This window comes from Lynx rufus, unplaced genomic scaffold, assembly GCF_022079265.1.
Source record: "Lynx rufus isolate CCGP_SWC_20201006 ecotype Redwood Valley unplaced genomic scaffold, mLynRuf1.p SCAF_15, whole genome shotgun sequence".
In the NCBI taxonomy this organism is placed as follows: domain Eukaryota; kingdom Metazoa; phylum Chordata; class Mammalia; order Carnivora; family Felidae; genus Lynx; species Lynx rufus.
The window spans coordinates 22,291,081-22,314,064 of NW_025814829.1; the positions used below are offsets into that span (position 1 = coordinate 22,291,081).

Below are 22,984 nucleotides of genomic sequence, written 5' to 3' on the forward strand. Positions count from 1 at the left end.
CTGGAGCCTGCTTGGGATTCTGTGTCTCCCTCTCTCTCTGCCCCGCCCCTGCTCTCACTCTCTTTCTTTCCCTCTCAAAAATAAATAAACATTAGTTTAAAAAAAAGAAAAGAGGGGCGCCTGGGTGGCTTGGTCGGTTAATCGTCCGACTTTGGCTCAGGTCATGATCTCGCGATCCGTGAGTTCGAGCCCCGCATCAGGCTCTGTGCTGACAGCTCAGAGCCTGGAGCCTGTTTCAGATTCTGTGGCTTCCTCTCTCTCTGCTCCTCCCTTTTCATGCTCTGTCTCTCTCTGTCTCAAAAATAAATAAACGTTAAAAAAAATTTTTTTTTTAAAAAAAGAAAAGAACTGGCGGGGCACCTGGGTGGCTCTCTCAGTTAAGCGTCTGACTTTGGCTCGGGTCAGGATCTCACAGTTCGTGGGTTCGAGCCCTGCATCAGGCTCTGTGCTGACAACTTAGAGCCTGGAGCCTGCTTCAGATTCTGTGTCCTCCTCTCTGCCCCACCCATGCTTGTGCTCTTATCTCTCTCTGCCTTTCAAAAATGAGTGAACATTAAAAAAAAAAAAAGAAAACTGGCATTTCGGGGCACCTGCATGGCTCTGTTGGTTAAGCGAACAAGTCTTGGTTTCAGATCAGGTGATGGTCTCACGGTTGGAGGGATCAAGCCCTGAGTTGGGCTCTGAGCTGACAGTGCAGAGCCTACTTGGGATTCATTTTCTCTCTCTCTCTCTCTCTCTCTCACTCTCTCTTCCTCTCCCCTGCTCACACATGCACTCTGTCTTTGCCTCTCTCAAAAATAAAAATAAACATTTTTTTTGGAAAAAAAAAAGCTACACAGTCTAAATAAAGACTAAACTCCTATCTGTTCAGGGGTGCCTGGGTGGCTCAGTCAGTTGAGTGTCCGACTTCAGCTCAGGTCATGATCTCATGCTTTGTGAGTTTGAGCCCCACGTTGGGCTCTGTGCTGACAGCTCAGAGCCTGGAGCCTGCTTCGGATTCTGTGTCTCCCTCTCTCCCTACCCCTCCCCTGTTCACACTCTGTCTCTCTCTCTCTCTCTCTCTCAAAAATAAACATTAAAAAAAATTAAGATTATATCTGTTGAGTGTGAAAATGCTGGTGCTCTCATACTTATCAAAAGCTCTGTTGGTACTTACATGTAACTCCAGCAGCACCAGCAAGTTAATTACTTAGATGCAGCTCGGTAGACAGTGTTTCAAACCACAAGATCTGGGGCGCCTGGGTGGCTTAGTGGGTTAAGCGTCCGACTTGGCTCAGGTCATGATCTCATGGTCCATGAGTTCGAGCCCCACGTTGGGCTCTGTGCTGACAGCTCGGACCCTGGAGCCTGCTTCCGATTCTCTGTCTCTGTCTCTCTCTCTCTCTCCCCCTCCCCCGCTCATGCTCTGTCTCTCTCTGTCTCAAAAATAAATAAACATTAAAAAAAAAAAAAAAACCCACGGGTTCCTGGGTGGCTCAGTTGGTTGGGCGTCCAACTTCGGCTCAGATCGTGATCTCACAGTCCGTGAGTTTGAGCCCCACGTCGGGCTGTGTGCTGACGGTTCGGAGCCTGGAGCCTGCTTCCGATTTTGTGTCTCCCTCTCTCTCTGCGCCTCCCCTGCTCATGCTCTGTTTCTTTCTGTCTCAAAAATAAATAAAAACATTTAAAAAACACACACACACAAGATCTGTCATGGGAAAATAATGAAAAGAGTCCTTCATGACAAAGACGTTAGGAACCAATGGTCTAGGACCCCAGGCATTTAGAACCATAAAATCCCTGAGTGCCTCATGCTGATACATTTGTCCAAGTTCCACTGTAAACATATAGTTCCCAGAATGTTATGGAGAAACTTTCAGCTAAGAGGAAGCACTGTCAGTTTTCTGGGTTTTGTAACACAGTCTAAGTATTTCTTACCTGTCTCTATGTCCCATCCTTCAGAAGCTGCCTGAGTGAAATATTATCAAGAAAGTGGTTTTTTCCCCTAGGCTTTTTTTTTTTTTTAACATTTGAGGAACTTAGAATTTAATGAAACTCAGAACTCATTTTTATGAGTATGTTCTTTTTTTAAAAATGCCTTTTAAATATATAATTTATTGTTAGATTGGTTTCCATACAACACCCAGTGCTCATCTCAACAGGTGCCCTCTGTGCCCATCACCCACTTTGTCCTCTCCCCCATCCTCCCACCAACCCTCAGTTTGTTTTCAGTGCTTAAAGAGATTCTTATGGTTTGTCTCCTTCCCCCTCTGTAACTTTTCTCCCTCTTCCCCTCCCCCTCCCCTATGGTCTTCTGTTAAGTTTCTCAGGGTCCACATATGAGTGAAAACATATGGTATCTGTTTTGCCTGACTTATTTCACTTAGCATAATACTAGGCTTTTGTTTTTTTGTTTCTGGGAATTACATAAAGCAACAGGAATTACAGCTGAAAATCAGTGGGTATTTTTTAAATGCGCAAAGCATAGAAAATGCCTCTCAGTTGCTGTGGAGTATGTTCATTGTGTTAGCCATACAGATATCATCCACTAGTATCCTATTTACCTACAGAGGGAAATGTGTGTGAATAGAATTATTTTTGCCTTCTCTATTCAAGTCAGAGGGAGAGAAGCAGTACTGTAAGAAAGGGGTAAATAGGGGAATAGTGCTGCCAAGGAAGAAACAAATACTTTGTGGTCCTGGCCTCTTCCAGCTTGAGGGAACTTTATGCACAAATAAAATAAGCATAATATGAAAAGACCCTTTGTTCAAAGGCTTTGATTTTCTGAAAGGAGCTGACTGCTGAGACTTGCTTACTGGCTCACCTTGGAAAAGGGTCCATTTAACTTTATTTGGCAAGTATACAAGACAGGTGTCCTCTTAAATGAGGTTAAACTTCATGGTTTATGTGTGGAATAGTAAGAAAAATTTCAAACATATACAGAAACAGAATAATATAATGATTCCCTGTACCCATCACCCAGTTTCAACAGTTATCAACTCATGGCCTATTTTGAAAGAAATCTCAGGATATAATTCCATCCATATATATTATGCTTTTATACATATCACTGAAAGAAGGAGCTTTTTAAAAATATATCGGGGCTCCTGGGTGGCTCAGTCAGTTAGGTGTCAGACTTCAGCTCAGGTCATGATCTCACCGCTTATGAGTTCGAGCCCCGCGTCAGGCTCTGTGCTGACAGTTCAGAGCCTGGAGCCTGCCTGGGTTCTGTGTCTGTCTCTCTCTGCCCCTCCTTCCCTCCTCCCGCCCTCAAAAATATAAACATTTAAAAAATTTTAGATGTATCTAAAACACCATTATCACCCTTAAACACAACCAGTTCTTTATTTTCATCAGATATAAATACCTGTTAGTATTTCCCTGGTTTTGCTTTTGAACACTTAAGTTTCTCCAATCAGGATCCAGACAAGGTCCACATGTTACATTGAGTTCTTGTCTCTCTTTATCTCTTAAAAAAATTTTTTTTAACGCTTGTTTTATTTTTGAGAGACAGACACCGATTGCAAGAGGGGGAGGGGCAGAGAGGGAGGGAGACACAGGATCTGAAGCAGGCTCCAGGCTCCGAGCCATCAGCACAGAGCCCGATGCGAGGCTTGAACTCACAAACTGTGAGATCATGACCTGAGCTGAAGTCAGCCACTTAAGCGACTGAGCCACCCAGGCGCCCCTAGTCTCTTTCAATCGATAGGCTTGTCCCTCCTGCTTTGGTTTTTCCTTGCAATTTATTTAAGAAACCAAGATGTTTGGCTTCTAGAATTTCCCACATTCTGGATTTTGCTGATTGTATCCATGTAGTGTAGTTTAGTGTGTTCTTCTGTCCCCTGTATTGTCTGTAAACTGGTGATTACACTAGAATCTTGGTAAGTTTCAAGATTTGGGTTCAGTTTTTTAGCAAGAATACTTCATAGGTGATGGTTGTATACTTCCTATTTAGCATTATAAAGTAGTATTTTTGCTTTCACCTAATGATTACAGCAGCCACTGATGATAATTGTCAGAGCCATTACTTCATCAGGGATGCATCTGTTTTTGGCAGTTTAAAGGTACTCCATTTGTGGGACGCCTGGGTGGCTTAGTTGGTTAAATATTCGACTCTTGATTTGGCCCATGATCTTGCAGTTCGTAGGTTGGAGCCCTGCGCCATCAGCCTGGAGCCTGCTTGGAATTCTCTCTCTCCCTTTCTTTTTGCCCCTTCCCTGCTCATGTGTGCACACATATTCTCTCTCTCTCTCTCTAAATACATTTTTTAAAAAGAAAGAAATGTATTCCATTTACTCTTTAAAGTCCAGTTATTTATAATAGTGCCTTGGTCTCTCAAATGGCTTCCTAGTAATTGAATCATACAAAACGCTCCATTCTTTCCATGCACTTCAGTAGAGCACATTTACAGAGGATTTTCTCAAAAGACTTTGCTCTTTGAAAAGAGGCAAAGGAGGAGATATTTAATACAAGAAGGCTTTACGGGAGAGAGTAAGATATAAAGGACATCAAAATATCTTCTTTGGGAAAACAGAGAAAAAGACTTTCTTTAAAAGCCTGTTGTTATGATGGTGCACCTGGGTGGCTTGGTCAGTTAAGTGTCTGACTCTTGATTTCGGCTCAGGTCATGATCTCACAGTTCGTGGCTTCGAGCCCCACATTGGGCTCTGCACTGACAGTGTGGAGCCTGCTTGGGATTCTGTCTGCCTCTCCCCTGCTAACTCTCTGTCTTTCCAAATAAAGAAACAAACATTTAAGGGGGAAAAAAGCCTGTTACGATTCCCTGGCAGTTGTGATGAATTAGTAGGGAACATGGTCATATAGTTGGCTACATTGGAAAAATAAAAGTTCATGGAAGAGAATTTTAAAAATCTGTTACTTGGAGGGCACCTGGGTGTCTCAGTAGGTTAAGCATCTGACTTCGGCTCAGGTCATGATCTCATGGTTCATGAGTTCCAGCCCCGTGTGGGGCTCTGTGCTGACAGCTCAAAGCCTGGAGCCTGCTTCACATTCTGTGTCTCCCTCTGTCTCTGCCCCTCCCCACTCATGCTCTGTCTCCCCAAAATCAAAACATTTTAAAAATTACAAAAAAAAGCCTACCACTTGGTCCTTAAACCACAACTTTCCACTTTCTTGAGACAAGGTTAGTAGGAGAATGTTATTTCCCCATTGCAAAAAACTCCCATTTTGAGTTTTACAGCCTGAGAAGGGCAGGGAGTTCCTTTAGCCCCCTGCCTGCACTTAGAACCTCATTTATTATGTCAGCCAGAGGCATGTAGATAGGTTGGAATGGTGTGGTGTGTTCAAGTTTGCCTTCTGGAGTTTAATATTGTCCTGAAATTTTAATTTCAGAGGTCCAGATCCTCAAGAGCTAGAGTCTCAGAAAGAAATAATTTCCTGTTAGGCAACCTTGTGATGAGTGTCCTATTTCAGATTGCTTCTCTGGGCCACATAAAACAAAATCCTACAACTGTTTCTACTTATGTTTCCCTATGAGTAGTTTCCCAGCTTGGGATGGTGACGTAACCTATCTTTTTCTCTCTTTGTCCTCAGGAGCCAATGAAGTGCTTCTGGTGGTTGGGGGCTTCGGAAGCCAGCAGTCTCCCATCGACGTGGTAGAGAAATATGACCCCAAGACTCAGGAGTGGAGCTTTTTGCCAGTAAGTAATGGTGGAGCCAGTCATTGGGAAAGAGTTTAAATGTCCTCAGTCCCTGACTCTAGATCATATGTAATCCAGCCCTAAAAGTAGCAAAGCCTAGTAATAGTAAGATGCTCCTTACAATAGTGTCATGTACATGGTAGGTTCAAAATCAATTAATCAATCCATCGTTCCTGACCATTTGATTCGAAGATCAGACTTCAGAAATATCAATGCCCCCCGTTCCAAAAGAGGAGAAATATCAATGGCCCTGTGTGAAATTAAACTTACCTGACCCACCACTATTTCAGCACCTTCCTGAGCTGTCTGTGTAACTCCCAGCATGCTCCATTGTCATGCTCTGTTAAGCTGAACTCTGTTAAATTATGTTAAATTGAACTAATGTTCACTTGAAGTCTGAAGTTTATATCTTTCTCCCTTTGTATGTCTCTGTTTCAGTGCTGGATGAACAATAATAGTTCTGAGAACATGGAAATCTTTTCATCAGTCCTCCTAACTTTTAGGATATTGGAATCCTGGCCCTTTGATTAGCAGTTGGGGCTACTTTTCTACTTTATAGATAGATAACAGTCTTTAGCCCAGTGGAACAGGAAGGAATCAGACACTGGATAATGGAAAGACATTAAACTTTTTGGAAGCCTTGGAGAGAGGCAGATGTGGAGAAGGGTTGCATCTTTAAAAGCATCACAACAAGCAAGAGGGTTTGGAGGCCACTTGAGGGTGAACTACTGCCCCAGGGGTTCACAGTGACAAGTGAAGAAGGAGAGGTACATAGATAAAAACAGGAAGGTTAGCAGCAGATAAGGCCTAAGATTTGCATGACTGAAATATTTGTACCTCTTCTCTCCTAAATCCGTAGAGCATCACTCGTAAGAGACGTTACGTGGCCTCAGTGTCCCTACATGACCGGATCTATGTAATTGGTGGCTATGATGGCCGTTCTCGCCTTAGTTCGGTGGAATGTCTAGACTACACAGCAGATGAGGATGGGGTCTGGTATTCTGTAGCCCCTATGAATGTCCGACGAGGCCTTGCTGGAGCCACCACCCTAGGAGGTATGCTTGGTGTGCAGGGCAGTGTTTCCGTTTTGTTGGGGCTGGATCAGGGTTCATAACTCTCCTGTTGTCTGGCAGGAGCATGAGGTCAAATATTCCTTTTTGCTTTGGGAAATGTTAATGTTACCAGAGCTTTTCAGTATTCATGAGTGTTTCAACACTGACCACAGAGCTGGTAAATCAAGTTCCAGTGTGCCGAGTGGAGAATTGGCACTGGTTATATTTTTGCAAACTCCACCTTTGAAGTCTTTGAGTGCCTTCAAGGATTCCATCTTACCCCGTTCTTTTTAGATGTCTTAACTCTGATGTCTTCCTTATCTATAAGACTTAATTGACTTATCTCATGAAAAAACACTTTCTTTTTGTTCCCAAACATTTAAAGGACTTGTGGGGAATTTGTAAGGAGAAGAATTAATAGAAATCTCTCATCCTCGTGGTGCCTGGGTGGCTCACTCAGTTAAGTGCCCAACTCTTGCTGTCGACTCAGGTCATGACCTCACAGTTTGTGAGTTCAGGCCCACATCGGGCTCTGTGCTGACAGCATGGAGCCTGCTGGGGATTCTGTCTCTCCCTCTCTTGCCCCTCCCCCACCTTAAAATAAATAAACATAAAAAATGAAAAAAGAAATCTCTCATCCTCTAATAGTCTGTGATTCATTCATCCTGAGCAGATATGATCTACGTGTCTGGAGGCTTTGATGGAAGTAGGCGTCATACCAGTATGGAGCGGTATGACCCAAACATTGACCAGTGGAGCATGCTGGGAGATATGCAAACCGCCCGGGAGGGTGCTGGACTAGTTGTGGCCAGTGGAGTGATCTACTGCCTAGGTATTCAGTCTGGGAGGCGAAGATGAGGGAACTCAATGGGTGGGGACCCCTTTTTATCAAAATGAAGTTCATAAAACCCTAGTCTATCCCAATATCTTTTCTGTTAACTGAGGTTATCTTTCTCATGGAAGCAGAAATTAGGGTACTATCAGATTTTTCTTTGGATTATTGGAACTCTTGAAGGAGAACTGAAACTATAAGAATTAGTTGAAACCCTCTGAGAGAGGCACACTGGGAATGGGCATGAGGGTTTACCAGTCTGTCTGAAATGGTCTCTGCTTTGGTTTTCAGGAGGATATGATGGCTTGAATATTTTAAATTCAGTTGAGAAATATGATCCCCACACAGGACATTGGACTAATGTTACACCAATGGCCACTAAGCGCTCTGGTAAGACCCTCATATCTAAAGGAGAGGACAGTCGACTGTGCTGACGAATCTTTACATACGCAGTGGTGGTGGAGTCAAAGAGGGTGTCAACAAATCAGAGTTGTATTTCTTTCTTCACTGTACACTTCACTCATGTAAAACATAAGTCTGGTTTCATTCTCCTCTTTGCCTGTCTTTTCTCTAAACATAATGAAAATAAAGACAACTAGATTATTCTAAGCCTGTCTGGCTCTAGTCCACATCCCTCAGCTACTCTAGAACTCAGCTAGCCACCAATGAGCATGTTTTGTTTTTAGAATTCTTCTCCTAAGCTTAGTAGTATTGATTTACTATGCCTTTTTCCCCCCAAGGTGCAGGAGTAGCCCTGCTGAATGACCATATTTATGTGGTGGGGGGATTTGATGGTACAGCCCACCTTTCTTCTGTTGAAGCATACAACATTCGCACCGATTCCTGGACAACTGTCACTAGTATGACCACTCCACGATGCTATGTAGGGGCCACAGTGCTTCGCGGGAGACTTTATGCTATTGCGGGGTAAGGATTTGGAAGCCAGGCTAGAGTCGTCGTGCATCCAGGACAACATGATCCATTCCAAATTTTTGGATCGAGACAGGGTTTGGGTTGGGGGAGACATCTCCAGTGGCAAACTTTAATGTAGGACTGTATGGAGAGGAATAGAAAGTGCATTTTCTTCTTTTGCTTCTTCCCCACTCAGATACGATGGGAATTCCCTGCTGAGTAGCATCGAGTGCTATGACCCTATCATCGACAGTTGGGAAGTAGTGACATCCATGGGAACCCAGCGCTGTGATGCTGGCGTGTGTGTTCTTCGAGAGAAGTGACCGTTGTTGGAGCACCATCCAGAGCTAGTGACCAGTCCAAGGGACAGTTTACAGGAGCGTCAAGGATCCTTTCCAGAATATCTATTTCTCACCGTGTGCACAGGGTGATTACAAGCACCGGTGTGGTGATGATTGTACTTATTTGACACACACTCCACTTTGTGCTGGTAGTTCTCTCTGAGGAGGGTGGGTAACAGACACTCAAGGGATGACAACGCACACTGAATGGATCTGAGAGGCCAGAGCATCTCTCCTTGTCCAGAGAGCACTGTCATGTGCTTGGGAGAATCCATATATATGTTGTGCCTCGTGTATTGCAGAGAATTAAGGTGAGTATGACCTACTAGATGTGGACAGTATCCAGCGTATGATTGGAAGGATACCAACTTGAGTAAGCTGGGTAAGATCCAAGTCTTGTTTTCCAGGAATAAATATCTTTCCTAGTCTGCAGGTAACTAGGGGCAACACAGTTCCATCCTGGAGGATAATAGAGGGGAAAGCCCCCTATCAAAACTTGGGGGGCTTGGGGAGAGACCTGGCATTGCCTTAAGGGACAAGGTTGGTGTATCAGAACTGGGTTTAAAATAAGGGAAGTAAACAGAATTTGATGGAACGTGAGTAAACCTAGAACACCGCTGAGGTATAACCTGGAAGACTTAAAAGGGTGTGTTATTGGAAGGATCTTTTAATTTCCCCATGATCTTTCTGGGTGCGCATCTTGGCATTGACAGAGTAAGAATAAACAAATGTTGGGATGAGCAGAGATGGAATAAAGGTGGGAGTTTGGTATGCCTGGGAACAAACTAGAAGTACCTGTGATTTTACAATCGTCTTATTTCCCGCCAGGGCTCATCTCTCCGTGGCAAGGTTTGCCTTGAGTCGGTGAGACACTGTCTGTCTGTGTTGAATCAAATACTACTACACTATTATACTTCATTACTATTTATTTGGGGGTGGGGTAGGGGTGGCAGCAGCATAGAAATTCAGCTACCTGATTACTGCCCTGTTCTTTTAAGGGCACACTTCTGCTAAGGAGTGGTTTTTACTGCTGTGTTTGGTACAATTAGTCCTTTTCCTACTATGAGGTTCCGTGACCTGTCCTTAGAGTGGATTTTATTCTTCCTGGGACAGAATAATCAAGGCAACCAAAACTCTTGTTAGTTCCAGTACTTGCTACCACCATTTCTGAATTTCTGAGCTACTATTCAAGGCTCCCCTGTGTTACGGAGTGAAATTCTTGGCTTTGTGGGTATTGGGAGTGTGGGGATGTGGTAACCTAAACAAGGATGCACTTTCCCTTTATTCTAAAATTCCATTTTTTTCCTCTTTCCCCGAGTTGTATTGGTGTAAAGAGTTCATTTCCTTTGTATTTTTTTAAGAAAATATTAAAAATCAGTGGTCTCAAGTGCCTATAAGAGAGTTTGTGGCTAACCAACACTGTCTTGCGGATACTTGGGGAGGGGTGGGGGGGACCAGGCAGAGATCAGCTGTATGATCCTGTCTCTTCAACCTCTTCACCTTATGTGTTTGCCAACTGGCCCTACTATGTTTCTTTGCTAGACGCGGGTAAGAGGTAGCCGCTTTACCCTTGAGCTTCTCAGCAGTAAAATATTTATGTGAATTTGTGTATTTATTGACTCCTCTCACACTGGGAGTTTACTTGAAAAGCAAACAGAATAAAGAGGAGTCAATCTTGAGCTCACTTAGTACCCACTTGAATTTTAGGGTCTTTAGTCACTCCATTCCTTTCTCTATTTGCTTTGATTTATGGCACCTGATGTAAACAGCCATGCAGAAGGCCCTGCACAACTGCAGAAATCCTGACATTCCCAGAGCAAAGGGAAGGGGGAGCCAAAGAGGAAGTTATTTTCACTAAAGAAGCCCTGCCAACCTTTCCTCAGCAGATGGATTGTGCCTGCTGATCAAACCACAGCTATGAAACATATGACTCATCCTTTCTCAGGAAGAGATCCAGGGGAGGCAGAAAAGTGGGGGTTCAGAACTGATGGCTCCTAGGCTATCTTTACTGCTGACTTAAGAGTTCTTATATGGCAGCCACAACTGAATATTCTGCATAAAACATCTAAAACTCTTTGCTGTCTTTCCATTCTTCCAATCTTGCATACTCTTCTCATACACATACACAGAGGTATGCCTAATATGGGGGTTCCTCCTGTTTTTCTAGCTCTCTCCGCTGGCAACCAGCCCTTAGTTATCCCACCTCAGAAAACTCATTTATCTTGTGTTACCCCCATTACAATACAGACATGCAATTCATTTCTGGCTTGTACATGACATTAATAGTTCCAAATATATTCTTATAACTGTATTCCCTCTGCTACCACTTAGTTCAAGCCTTTATCTCTTACACAGACTCATGGAGTAATAGCCTCCTGATAGCCTTACCCCTGCTCTTTTCCTGTCTTCCAGTCTAACCCCTCCATTTAGTTATCAATGTTCTTCCTCAATTACATGTAGCATCATTACAGTGCCTAACATACAGCAAATTTTCAGTGAATATTGAACAGTTATTTCTGGCCTAAAATTCCATAGATTCCCATTTCCCACATTATGAAGTTCAAATTCCTTAGCATGACTTTAGACCCATGGTGCTCTGGACCCACTCTACCGTTCTGATCTTCCCCCCCCCCCTACTATTTTCTCTTCCCTCGGGTGTAATGTCCTTCAGTGGACTACTAACCATTCTTAAATGTGTTCTCACCTTTGTTCATGTATTATACTGTTCTTCTGACATAGTCTTGCTTTTCAGACAAAATCCTAGTCACATTTTGATGCCTAATTAAAATGTCACCTAGGTAAAGCCTTTTCTAACTCCCCAGATGGAATTATTCCCTAATCCTGGCTTCCATTTACTTTGTTCCCATGGTTGTCTTTATCACATGTCATTTGTTTTGGGTATGTCTTCCTGTTTAGACTGTGTTCTCAAATACAAAGTGCCTATTATCATTGTATCCTCAGGGTTTAGTTATATTACATAATTACTAAATGTTGAATTACTGAAGGACAAAGAGGAAGAAGAAAAACCTGCAGATGGGGATGATGGGTAGATTAGACATTACCTATGTAAGTAACTTAGTTCCCCTTCATATTCTGCTTCCCTTGCCATTTCAGGATATCCATGGCCTAATGCACTAGAACTGATAAGCTAGAGATCTAAAGCTCAATCAAATGGAGTGAAAAGTATAGTGTAATGACAAAGGACAGTGGCTTTAGAGCCAGGCCTGGATCTATGGACCCTGGAAACTAGCCTCTGATATTTACCTTCCTCAGTTGTGCACTGGGAGTAATCAGTGACAACCACATAAGGGAATTGTGATGATTCAATAGGTTTGTTTCTAAAGCACTTAAACACGGTATTTGCCACATAGTAAATAGTTGCGATGATTAGAACAGATAGCAAAGTCTGGAAGCATCTTTTTCCAACACCAAAAAGGTACATGTCCCTTTAAGTAGTCTCTTGTTGAAGTAACTAATGTAGATAAAACTTGCTGATGTATATAGCCTGGCCCAGATTCCCTTCGCATTGCCTCCAGAAATGTTCCCGTTCATTCAGAAGACCAAAGTCAAATCTCAGCAAACTACATGGTATGGTCAACTTTAATGGCTTGTTTACCCAGATTTTACTCATTATTTAAGGGAAGCCCAAAGACCAGGTGAGTATGAAGAGAGAGGATTTGTCACGTCCCAGTAAGTGACCCTGTCACAAAGCCTGCGGACACCTAACCACTCAAGTAATGAATGAGGCGCTTGCGCAGTAGAACCCAGAGCGGGCGAGGGGGGAAGGACGCATGCGCGGGGGGGCGGGGGGGGCGGGGAGTGACCGTGCGCTCCCCACCCGGTCTCTGAAAGCCGCGCCCGCGCAGTTCCGAAAAGCCCGCAGAGACAGCGCCTGCGCGGTCGTGGCCGAGGAAGCTGTGGCGGTAGCGGCGATGGAACCAGCTGAGCCGCTGAACGAGTTAGTGTCAGCCGAGGGCCGAAACCGGAAGGCGGTGCTGTGCCAACGCTGTGGCTCCCGAGTGCTGCAGCCAGGGACCGCTCTCTTCTCCCGCCGACAGGTAGGGAGGCAGGTTGGAGGCGGTTCACCCCCGCACGCTTTCCCAGGGGGCCGAGGTGGCTCGTGTCCCAGACCCCGCGCGCGTTTCCGGAGGCCGCGCCCCTCGTCGCGTCCGGGCTCCGCCTGAGGCTGCCCCCGCCGGAGTTGGACGGCGGGAGCGCTGCCGGGACCCGGCCCCCGGCCCCCGGCCCCCGGCCCCCAGCCCCAGCCCCGCCCTAGGTCTGGGCCGGCCGGTCTCCCGGTCGCCGCGGGCGCGGGGCACGCTGGACGCGCTGCTCCTCCGCGTGCGGTGCAGGGCTGCGGCAAGGCGCCGGCTTCCTAGGGCCCGGCGCCTCGGGACACGGGCAGACCTTCCAGCTCCACCCTGCGGACTGGCCCCGTGGCGCCCGGTGTACCTGGCCCGCATCACACCGCTCTCACCGGTGTCCTTTCTGATGGGCTCCTCGCCGCCCCAAAAAGAGCTCCAGAACCGACTTCAGTGTAGGGGATGTGACAGATGACTCTCGTAACCTACACGCTTTACCAAGGTACTGGGTGGAACGCAGTTTCTCCAACGAATCAGATTTCCAGTGGGACAGACCGCTCAAGTCCTGAAATCATTTTTGAAGGGAGATTTAATTTTTATTTTAATCTTTTATTTCCTTCAAGTTAGATATTTTTATATTCTTCATGCTGCCATCACCCCAAAAGGGGAAAGTTGAAAACGTTTTTTTTTTTATTTTACTAAAAAACTTTTTCTTGAGGTGTAACAATAACCTCAGGAAAGTGCAAAGTGTAATCTCATTTCAGCCATGTGCATACCCTCACTCAAAATTGTCTCCAAAAAGATGCTGTGTCCTCATGACCTATCATATTGGGAATTAGGTTTCAACATAAGAATTTGGGAGGAACACAGTCTATAACAGGGTGCTACTGCCATCTAGTAAGGTAGAAGCCAGGGATGCGGCTTAGCATCCTGCAATGCATTAGACAGCAACCCCCGTCCCCTGGTCCTGCAACAGACTTCTTCTCCATCCCAGGAGGTCAGCAGTACCAAGACGGAAATCATGGCCTAAAGACTGCAAAGCACACTCACATCTATAATCTCAGTTGATCTTATGAAATTATTAGTATTTCTACCACCAGCCTATGAGGTCCTAGATCCTATCCACTTCTGTATCTCCTACACTTAGATTGTGCCCATAAGTAAGAACTTAATAGATACTTAGATTTAAGTAAATTAGTGAACAAAAGCTATTAGCCCAGTGTAAATAATGGGTTAGCATGGGTGGAATGGATTAGTATGTCACTGGTGGTGCAGCATGTATTAAAAAGGCCTATAATTGGTTTCCCATATAAAACGTTCATACCCTTTAGCTCGGTACTTCTTGAAATCTTACCTGGAGTCTGTGACAGAGGAATTTATAATGAAGCTGGACAGAGGTGGAGGGGACAGCAGTGTGATGTTTCAGTGTTGTTAGAGAAAGTGCAGTATGTGTGAAGAACTGCAAAGTTCAACTTGGCTGGGCCTAGCTAGACAGTTCTCACTCGGGATCTTTCATGTGCAGTCAGAAGGGTCATTTGAAACGCTCTCTACCGTCACATGTCTGCTTGTGGCCTGGGAAGACTCAGACACCTGAGCACTGAAATAGACTCTGGGGGCACGTTGGTCTTTCGGTGGCTCTCTCCCCAAGGTCTCTCCATGTGATGCCTGGAGGGTACCTGGAGGTATTCAGAGTAGCTGGAATTCTCATATAGTAGCTGAAGGCTCCTAGAGCAAGTGTACCCAGAGAAACCAGCCAAAACGGCATGGCCTTTTCTGACCTAGCCTGTCACTTCCACTGCACTTGATTCCATTGAGGCCGTCACAGTGGCTCTCCCAGACCCAAGGTGAGAGACATGGAGTCTATGTCTTGGAAGGATTGTCAAATAATTTGTGGACATGTTTTAAAACCACCACAAGGGGCGCCTGGTGAGAGACATGGAGTCTATGTCTTGGAAGGATTGTCAAATAATTTGTGGACATGTTTTAAAACCACCACAAGGGGCGCCTGGTGGCTCAGTCGGTTGGGCATCCGACTTCCGCTCAGGTCGTGATCTCGCAGTCCGTGGGTTCGAGCCCCACATCTGGCTCTGTGCTGATGGGGGGTAAGGGGGGTAAGGGGGGGTGGGGGTGGGGCTGCCTGAGATTCTCTCTCTCTGCTCCTCCCCTGCTGGCTTGCTCTCTCTCTCTCTCTCCCCCTCCCTCTGCCTCTCTCTCTCCCTCCCTTTCACATTCGATTTTGGCTCAGGTCATGACCTCACAGTTTGTGGGTTCAAGCCCCACATCAGGCTCTGTGCTGACAGCACAAAGCCTGCTTGGGGTTCTCCTCTCCCTCTCTTTCTGCCCCTCCCCCGCTCACTCACTTGCACACATGAACTCTGTCTCTCAGAAAAAATAAGTAAACTTAAAAAAATAAAGGGTACTGTTAACAGTTATTGAAAAAGCAAAAGGAGTTCCACTGAGAATCTCACTGAGTTGTGGTATTCTACTTATCTCTGAGGAGCCAGTCCAGGATTAGGGTACAGCCTGGAGTCCGGAGTAGTTAACCCACCTGGTCAGGGATGGAACTGGCAACTTTGTCCCCCAACCAGCTGACCTAGCAGCCTCAAATTAGGCATTAATTCCTTGATTTTCACCTCAGTAGTCTATCTAGAAAGCCTAATTGTATTCTAAATGTTACATTCCAAAACTTGACCCTGCAATAGCTCTGGGCACTGCAGTGAATGGGTTGACATCCATACACCAACACATACAGTGTGCATATATGTAGGTCTAGTCTTGTGGATCTGACTTACGGGATTTCAATAAAAATGGGAATGTTGAGAAAGAGAGGGACCAGGACCCAGTAGGACCCCTTGAAGGAACGGTTACTAGTATTTCCCTTAAATCACTAATCAAGACTGCTGAAGCGCTGTTTTGCATTATAAATGGGAACTGTGGGAGGGAAGCTGGTTCTCCTTTGTTGGATGAGTCCTAAGGGCTAATGCTCAGCAAGTCTTTTTCTCCCCTTAACATTTCACTCCCCTTACAGTTAGTTAAGATGTTGATTTCACACCTACAATGTGGCCCAGAAATATTTTTAGGGAAATTTAGGCCCACAGAAAGATACTGCTAGGATTGGAATCCAGGTTTCCTGGTTTCTGAATTTTGATTCCTCTTCGCCTCTGCTTGTTCCAGTTTTTCACTTAGTGTAAAACAAAGCATTTGGGGGTTCATTTAAACATCAGATGGGCAAAAAGAGTGACTGGAATGACAGTGTAACAGGAGGAGGAACTGTTCTATTTTATGATGTCCTCAGCTGATGTCTCAGGTGACACAGCGCAGGGTAGTGCACAGATACCTGTTTTAGTAAGCCAGGTGCTCGGAAGATGGGGAGTAAAAAAGCTCTGGATCAGTGCTCCCTCCTCCCTATTAGGGACACCTACTGGCTACAGTATGGCCAGAAGTGGAAACTCTGGGGTATTTATAAAATTTTTTTTTAATTTTTTTTTTAACGTTTATTTATTTTTGGGACAGAGAGAGACAGAGCATGAACGGGGAAGGGGCAGAGAGAGGGAGACACAGAATCGGAAGCAGGCTCCAGGCTCTGAGCCATCAGCCCAGAGCCCGACACGGGGCTCGAACTCACAAACCGAGAGATCGTGACCTGAGCTGAAGTCGGACGCTTAACCAACTGAGCCACCCAGGCGCCCCTATAAAAATTTTTTTAACGTTTATTTATTTTTGAGACAGAGAGAGACAGAGCATGAACAGGGGAGGGTCAGAGAGAGAGGGAGACACAGAACCTGAAGCAGGCTCCAGGCTCTGAGCTGTCAGCACAGAGCCCCATGCGGGGCTCGAACTCACAGACCGTGAGATCATGACCTGAGCCGAAGTCAGACGCTTAACCGACCAAGCCACCCAGGCGCCCCACTCTGGGGTATTTAATACACAGTAGCATCTCTTGTGATTCCCTAACTAGCATTCAAGGAGAGGCTTCCTCATCCCTACCAAAGCATTTCCCTTTTATTTTGGAATAATGTCAGTCCAGTTAGGGTTTGTTTTTGTTTTTGTTTTGTTTTTTTAATTAAAAAAAATGGTGCAGGGGGAAGGGCCTGGGTCGGCTCAGTCAGTTAAGCATCCAACTGTATCTCAGCTGAGGTCTTGATTTCAGGGTCATGAGTTCAAGCCTCACATTGGGCTCCACGCTTGGTCATGAATCCTACTTAAAAAAAAAAAAACATCAAAAAATAATTTTTTTTTTTTTTGCTTTTATTTTGATTGCTAATGCCAGACTAGCTCACTGAGGCCATCCTATGTTATTAGAGTTTGGGGTTGCATTAGAAACATATCATGGGTGCAGAGAAAGAGGAACCCTTTTACACTGCTGGTGGGAATGTAAACTGGTGCAGGCAGTCTGGAAAACAGTATGGAGGTTTCTCCAAAAATTAAAAATAGAACTACCCTATTACCCAGCAGTTGCACTACTAGGCATTTATTCAATGGATACAAAAATGATTCAAAGGGGCACTTGCACCCCAATGTTTATAGCAGCACTATCACAATAGCCAAAGTATGGAAAGATCCCAGATGTCCATTGACTGGCAAATGGATAAAGAAGATGTGGGGTGTGTGTGTGTGTGTGTGTGTGTGTGTGTAATATTACTCAGCAATCAAAAAGAATGAAATCTTGCCATTTGCAACAATGTAGATGGAACTAGAATGCATTATGCTAAGCGAGATAAGTCAGTCAGAGAAAGACAAATATCATATGATTTCACACATGTGTGGAATTTAAGAAACAAAACAGATGAACATGGGGGAAGGGAAGTGAAAAGATAAAAACAGGGAGACAAACCATAAGAGACTCTTAAATACAGAGAACAACTGAGGGTTGCTGGTGGGGTGTCAGGTGGGGGGGGGATGGGCTAAATGGGCAATGGGTATTAAGGAATGCACTTGTTGGGATGAGCACTTGGTATAAGTGATAAATCACTAGATTCTATTCCTGAAACCATTAATACGCTATATGTTAACAAACTTGGATTTAAATTTAAAAAAAAATGATAGTAGGTACGTTGAAAGTTAATGCAAGAGGGAAAAAAAAAAAGTAAATTGTTACCTATGAAGAAAAAACTTATGAGAAAGAAACAGCCATAGACTACTACTTGGCTTTATAGCAAATATTTTCATAGTCATAATAAAGTAAAAACTGAAAAGTGTTTCATAGGGTGGAAAATAAGTGTATTGGCAGTAGCCATTACGATGAGAGCAGAGGAGTAACGAGCTTTGCTGTATGTATCTTGCAGTACTGTGGGGCTGCTAAAGGTGTGTGAACTAACCATATGGAAGAAATTAAAGGGTGTGTGTGTGTGTACTTACACGCGCGTGTGCCAGAGGCTTTCTCGTAGTGATTGGGAAGGCATGTTGATTTGTGGGTACAAGGATCCTTGGGATGCTATTCCGAATTCTAGAACTAGATTTTCCTTGTTAATGTTCTTTTGTAAGATAAATCCAGCACATACCTTACAGTGATGGAATAGAGCAAAGCCAGGTATCCTGTATTTATTCTTTTGAAAATATTTGAGTTCCTGCTCTATGCCAGTTATTACTCTAGGCACTGGGGATATAGTAGTGAACAGGAAAGGTAAGCTCCTTCCTTTTCTGGGGCTTCCATTTTAGTGGAAGGAGACCCACGGTAAATAAGCCAATACATTAAGTTCAGAGAATGGTAAGTAGAAAATAAAGAGGTAGTGGCATAAGGAGACTTTGGGGGTGATGAATATGCTTGGTATCTTGCTGGTAATGATTTATCGGTATATGCCTGGGCCAAAATGTATCAAATTGTATACTTTAAGTATTGTGCAGTATATGTGTCAACTATACCTCAGTAAAGCCATATAAAAAAACATAAGGACGCTTGGGTGGCTCCGTTGGTTAAGCGACCAGCTCTTGGTTTCAGCTTAGGTCATCATCTCACGCTTCGTGAGTTCAAGCCCCGCGTTGGTCTCCATGCTGACAGTGTGGAGCCTGCTTGAGATTCTCTGTTTTCTCCCGCCCTCTCCCACTTGATCTCTCTCTCAAAATAGTTAGGTAAACTTTAAAAAGTATAAAATAAAACATAGTGGGCAGTATGGGAAGCTAATTCAGATTGGTTGGTTAGAGAAGACCTCCCGAAGAGGTTACATTTGAGCTGAATATCATGAAGGAACCGGCCTTGCCAGGATCTGAGGGCAGAGCACACTTACCCTGTTTGAAGAAGGCAAGGCCAGTGTGGCTGGAGGGAGATTAGGAACAGGCAGGGCCTTATGGACCATGGTAAAGATAGCAGTGAAGCCAGTTGGAAACAGCATGTTACCTCTTTAACGTCTCGTAAGAATCAGGGCACGGACTAGAGGCAACAGAGGAGCCGCCCAGCATCCTCATCCATCAGTGATCGGGCTCCTCATTTTGTTTTCATTCCGAGAAAGTGCTAGGGAGCAGTGTGATGTGTGAGCGGAATGGGGGTGATGACGTGACTGGCCAGTCAGCTCTTGCATTCTTTGTGTTCTTTTCCACTGCAGCTTTTCCTTCCCTCCATGAGAAAGAAACCAGCTCTGGCTGATGGCAGCAATCCTGACGGCGAGCTTCTCCAGGAGCACTGGCTGGTTGATGACATGTTCATCTTTGAGAACGTGGGCTTCACCAAGGACGTGGGCAACATCAAGTTTCTGGTGTGCGCAGACTGTGAAATCGGACCAATTGGCTGGCATTGCCTAGATGACAAGAACAGTTTCTATGTGGCCTTGGAACGGGTTTCCCATGAGTAACTGAGGGGAGGGGGACTCAGCTCCACCCCCAGCTCTAAAGGCTCCTCCCCTCAAGAACTGGCATTTAACCTGATGTAATTGCCCTGCTGCCGCCTTCTCGGTACTAATGTAAATTATGAGTATCAACATGTCCGGTTGAACAGAGGGCTAATCCTGCTTCCTTAAAGCCTCAAGTGCATGCCTCATGCATCACTCATCCTGCATCCCAACATCTCCTAACCTTCCTTTTCCCCCAGTTGCAGGACACTGGAACACGTCCACAAATGTGCTCTCATCCCTGGCATCCTGCCCCGGGCTCTCTGACCCTGGGCTCCCTTGTTTCGTGTTCTGTAACAGCAGCATTCATCCTCTTGTCCAAGATGACACATGACAGCTGATGCCCGTGCTGATAGCTGAAACTCCACCTTTTTCTCTCTCATTCAAGAAAGCATACAAGTGTCTGCGAGTGACTTGGTTGTATGGCTAACTGTATCTACAGTAATTTATTCTTTTTAAAAGTGTAGCATTTACAGACATTAGTATTTAAACTACTAATTAGAAACACATTACTTTGGACACCCCTCTAATACCATGTTTGACAGCTGAGCCTCTAGGCTGATAGTGACTTTTTATTGTGAAGATGAATATGGCCCCTCTTCCCCTCAAATCTTGATATGGTTTCTCTTTATATTAGCCTGTGAGTTGAGAATCAGATTTTCAACCCTATCTGGCAGCCACCCCAAGGAAAACTCAGCCCTGGCCTAGAATCACAGTGGAGGATGTGGGATATAGGAGGGACAGGCCTTTGCCATATTATACATGACTTTATAGGTTTGCCTTATTTGGACAAGTAACTTTTCCTTTGTTCTTAGCAAAGGAATCCATCTATCTAATGGGTAGTGTCATCATTTACCGAACCTACTAAGCATGGTCCTCACAGAGTTTTGGTTCATTTGGAATGTCTGTACCAACCCAGAACAAACTTTCCATCCACATGCCACTATTTCTATAGCTGTAGTGTTGCTCTAATAGTTCAATGTTAGCAGACTTGTTTAAATCTTCAATATAATTGTCAGTTCTGTCCTCTCTCTTCTGAAGTGACTCAACTTTAGAAGGAGTCTCTCTGACCAGATCTCAGGTATCCTCCCATCAGCCCTACCTGGAAGATGGAGGAGACCCTAGAATTGACATAAGGACTAAACGGAAACCTTCCAGTTTAGAGCCCATCCTTCTGTATCTGTTTTCTGCTTGCTTCCGCCTTCTTTCTCCCCAGAACTTTTCTAAGGGCTCCCCAACTAAAGTGTGAGCCTTGGGCATGGTTTTGCAACCAACCTACTCCTCGAGAAAGGTGGCTTCCTTCCCCAGTCATAGCCTCGGTGAGATCTAGTTGAAAATGAGAGAACAGTTTTCCAGACAGTCAAAGGTCCATGATTACGGCATGTGCAGAAAAACAACTGTGAGAAGTACCCACTCAGGTCCGAAGGAACAAAACCAGGTAGATGCCTCTGGGGGCATGTCGCCCCTCCTGCCACAAGCCAAAACCTAAGCAAGGCAGTTTTTAAATTAGGCTTTCACTTTTCTTTCCTTTTTTAATCACGGAAATAGGACACATTTGTTGCAGATAAATACAAAAATGGGTATAAAGATTTTTTTTAATCACTCCTATTTCCACCATCCAGAGATTGCCTATGGTAATGTGGTATATATCCTCAGTGTTTTTCTATACGTATATATAAACATGTATGGTTTTTAAAAACATATGAGATCATACTGTGCTCTTTTATAACTTGCCTTTTCCAATTAACAAAATACTGACTTCCCATTTTAACAGATAACCGTCCATGGCCACCCTTGTTTTTAGTATTCCATTGTCATTTCTGTAATCTATTTAAACAATCCCCTATTAGATTGTCTCCAGTTTCTTATAAACGGTGTGATACAACATACAACTTTAAAGTTAAATCTGTATACACATTCGTAATTATTTCCTTGGCATACATTATTAGAAGTAGAATTGCAAGGTATGCATGTTTTCAAGGATTTGGTCTGTTGACACATACTCTTCAGAAACAGCTGTAATTCACCCCCCTCCAGCAGTGTAAAAGAGCACTCATTTCTCTGAAACCTTCCTAACACGGGGTATTATGAAAAAGATATTTTGCCACTTTGATAGAAAAAGTAGTATCTCATGTTTTCATTTGCATTTCTTGTATTTTTAATGAAATTTTTAGATACTGATCATTTGTATTTTTTTTTTTTTAGAAAATTGTCAAACGTTACCACAGTAGCCAAAAATATCAAATTGTTATTCTGCCTTTTCGGTATAATTTGAAAGGAATAAAGGCATTTAAACAGTAGAAATTAGATTCCTGTATGTCCTTGGAAAGAATACACAATTTGAAAAAGCAGAGGAGAGCTGAAAACTGAACCTCAGGCTTTATCGTGAGGTCTGTCAACTAATTAATTGATCACTTAGTGTCTGCTATAAAATGGGAATGTCATCTCTTTCGTCCCTCACACATAATAGGCTCTTAGTAAAGACTTGGGAAATCTGTTAACCGCTTTGTCATAGGTAGATGGAAGTAACCCATGCTTGCTGCTAGGAGTTTAGACACCTGCAGTTCCTGTTAGAGCAAAGGATTTTTCCAAGGCCTAATTGTTTCTACAAAATTCTTTTCTAACAAAAGAGTTGGACAGTGGCGTACTGGCATTTTACATATTGTTCCTATGCCACGTATGTGGCTACTCAAGTGCCTCTAACATAGGACTAATGAGGACTTTTGTTCCCGATGATGGTGGACAGGTACATTTTTTTAAGTTTATTTATTTATTTATTTAGAGAGAGAGCAAGTGGGGGAGGGGCAGAGAGAATCCCTCCCGAGGAGACTCTGTGCTGTCAGCGCAGAGCCCGATGCAGGCCTCCAACCCACGCAACTGTGAGATCGTAACCTGAACTGAAACCAAGTCAGACACTTATGACTGAGCCACCCAGGTGCCCCTGGTGGGTAGGTAATTTAGACTCACTATCCCACCGAGGGCAGTTAGAAAGGCTGGACAAAATATTTAAAGCATCCAAAGTCAGGGCGCCTGGGTGGCTCAGTTGGTTGAGTGACCGACTCTTGATTTCAGCTCAGGTCATGATCCCAGGGTCACGGGATTGAGTCCCATGTTGGGCTCTGCACTGAACATGGAGCCTGCTTGAGATTCTCCCTCCCTCCCTCTCTCTCCCTCCATCTCTCTCTTTCTCCCTCCCCCTTCCCTCTCTGCCCTTCTCCCTCACTCATTCTCTCTCCCTCTGCCCCTCTCCTTCGCTCGTTTTCTCTCTCTCTCTCTCTCTCTCTCTAACCAAAAGCATCAAAGAA

At 44.4% G+C, this 22,984-nt stretch overlaps 2 protein-coding genes across 3 annotated transcripts in view; both read left to right on the top strand.

The window, feature by feature from the left end:
- KLHL12 (kelch like family member 12) overlaps nucleotides 1-10,170 on the top strand; it is a 34,175-nt gene extending 24,005 nt beyond the window's left edge. For both annotated transcript variants that reach the window (XM_047076671.1, XM_047076672.1), the window contains 6 exons: nucleotides 5,533-5,639; nucleotides 6,499-6,694; nucleotides 7,365-7,523; nucleotides 7,815-7,913; nucleotides 8,264-8,450; nucleotides 8,632-10,170. In XM_047076671.1, coding sequence (XP_046932627.1) covers nucleotides 5,533-5,639; nucleotides 6,499-6,694; nucleotides 7,365-7,523; nucleotides 7,815-7,913; nucleotides 8,264-8,450; nucleotides 8,632-8,758 — 875 coding nt within the window. In that variant the 3' untranslated portion in view covers nucleotides 8,759-10,170. The remainder of the gene's footprint in view (nucleotides 1-5,532; nucleotides 5,640-6,498; nucleotides 6,695-7,364; nucleotides 7,524-7,814; nucleotides 7,914-8,263; nucleotides 8,451-8,631) is intronic.
- A 2,461-nt stretch (nucleotides 10,171-12,631) lies between these two features.
- RABIF (RAB interacting factor) lies at nucleotides 12,632-21,979 on the top strand. Its single transcript, XM_047076673.1, has 2 exons — nucleotides 12,632-12,834; nucleotides 19,398-21,979. Exons 1-2 carry the CDS (start codon nucleotides 12,709-12,711, stop codon nucleotides 19,641-19,643), a joined length of 372 nt encoding a protein of 123 aa, XP_046932629.1. The 5' UTR covers nucleotides 12,632-12,708; the 3' UTR covers nucleotides 19,644-21,979.
- The last annotated feature ends 1,005 nt before the right edge of the window (nucleotides 21,980-22,984 follow it).

Excerpts from the sequence above, each read along its gene's own strand:
- RABIF (XM_047076673.1), top strand. The coding sequence starts at position 12,709 with ATGGAACCAGCTGAGCCGCTGAACGAGTTAGTGTCAGCCGAGGGCCGA. Across the intron at positions 12,835-19,397 it reads CTCTCTTCTCCCGCCGACAG|CTTTTCCTTCCCTCCATGAG; the intron begins GTAGGGAGGCAG and ends TTTCCACTGCAG.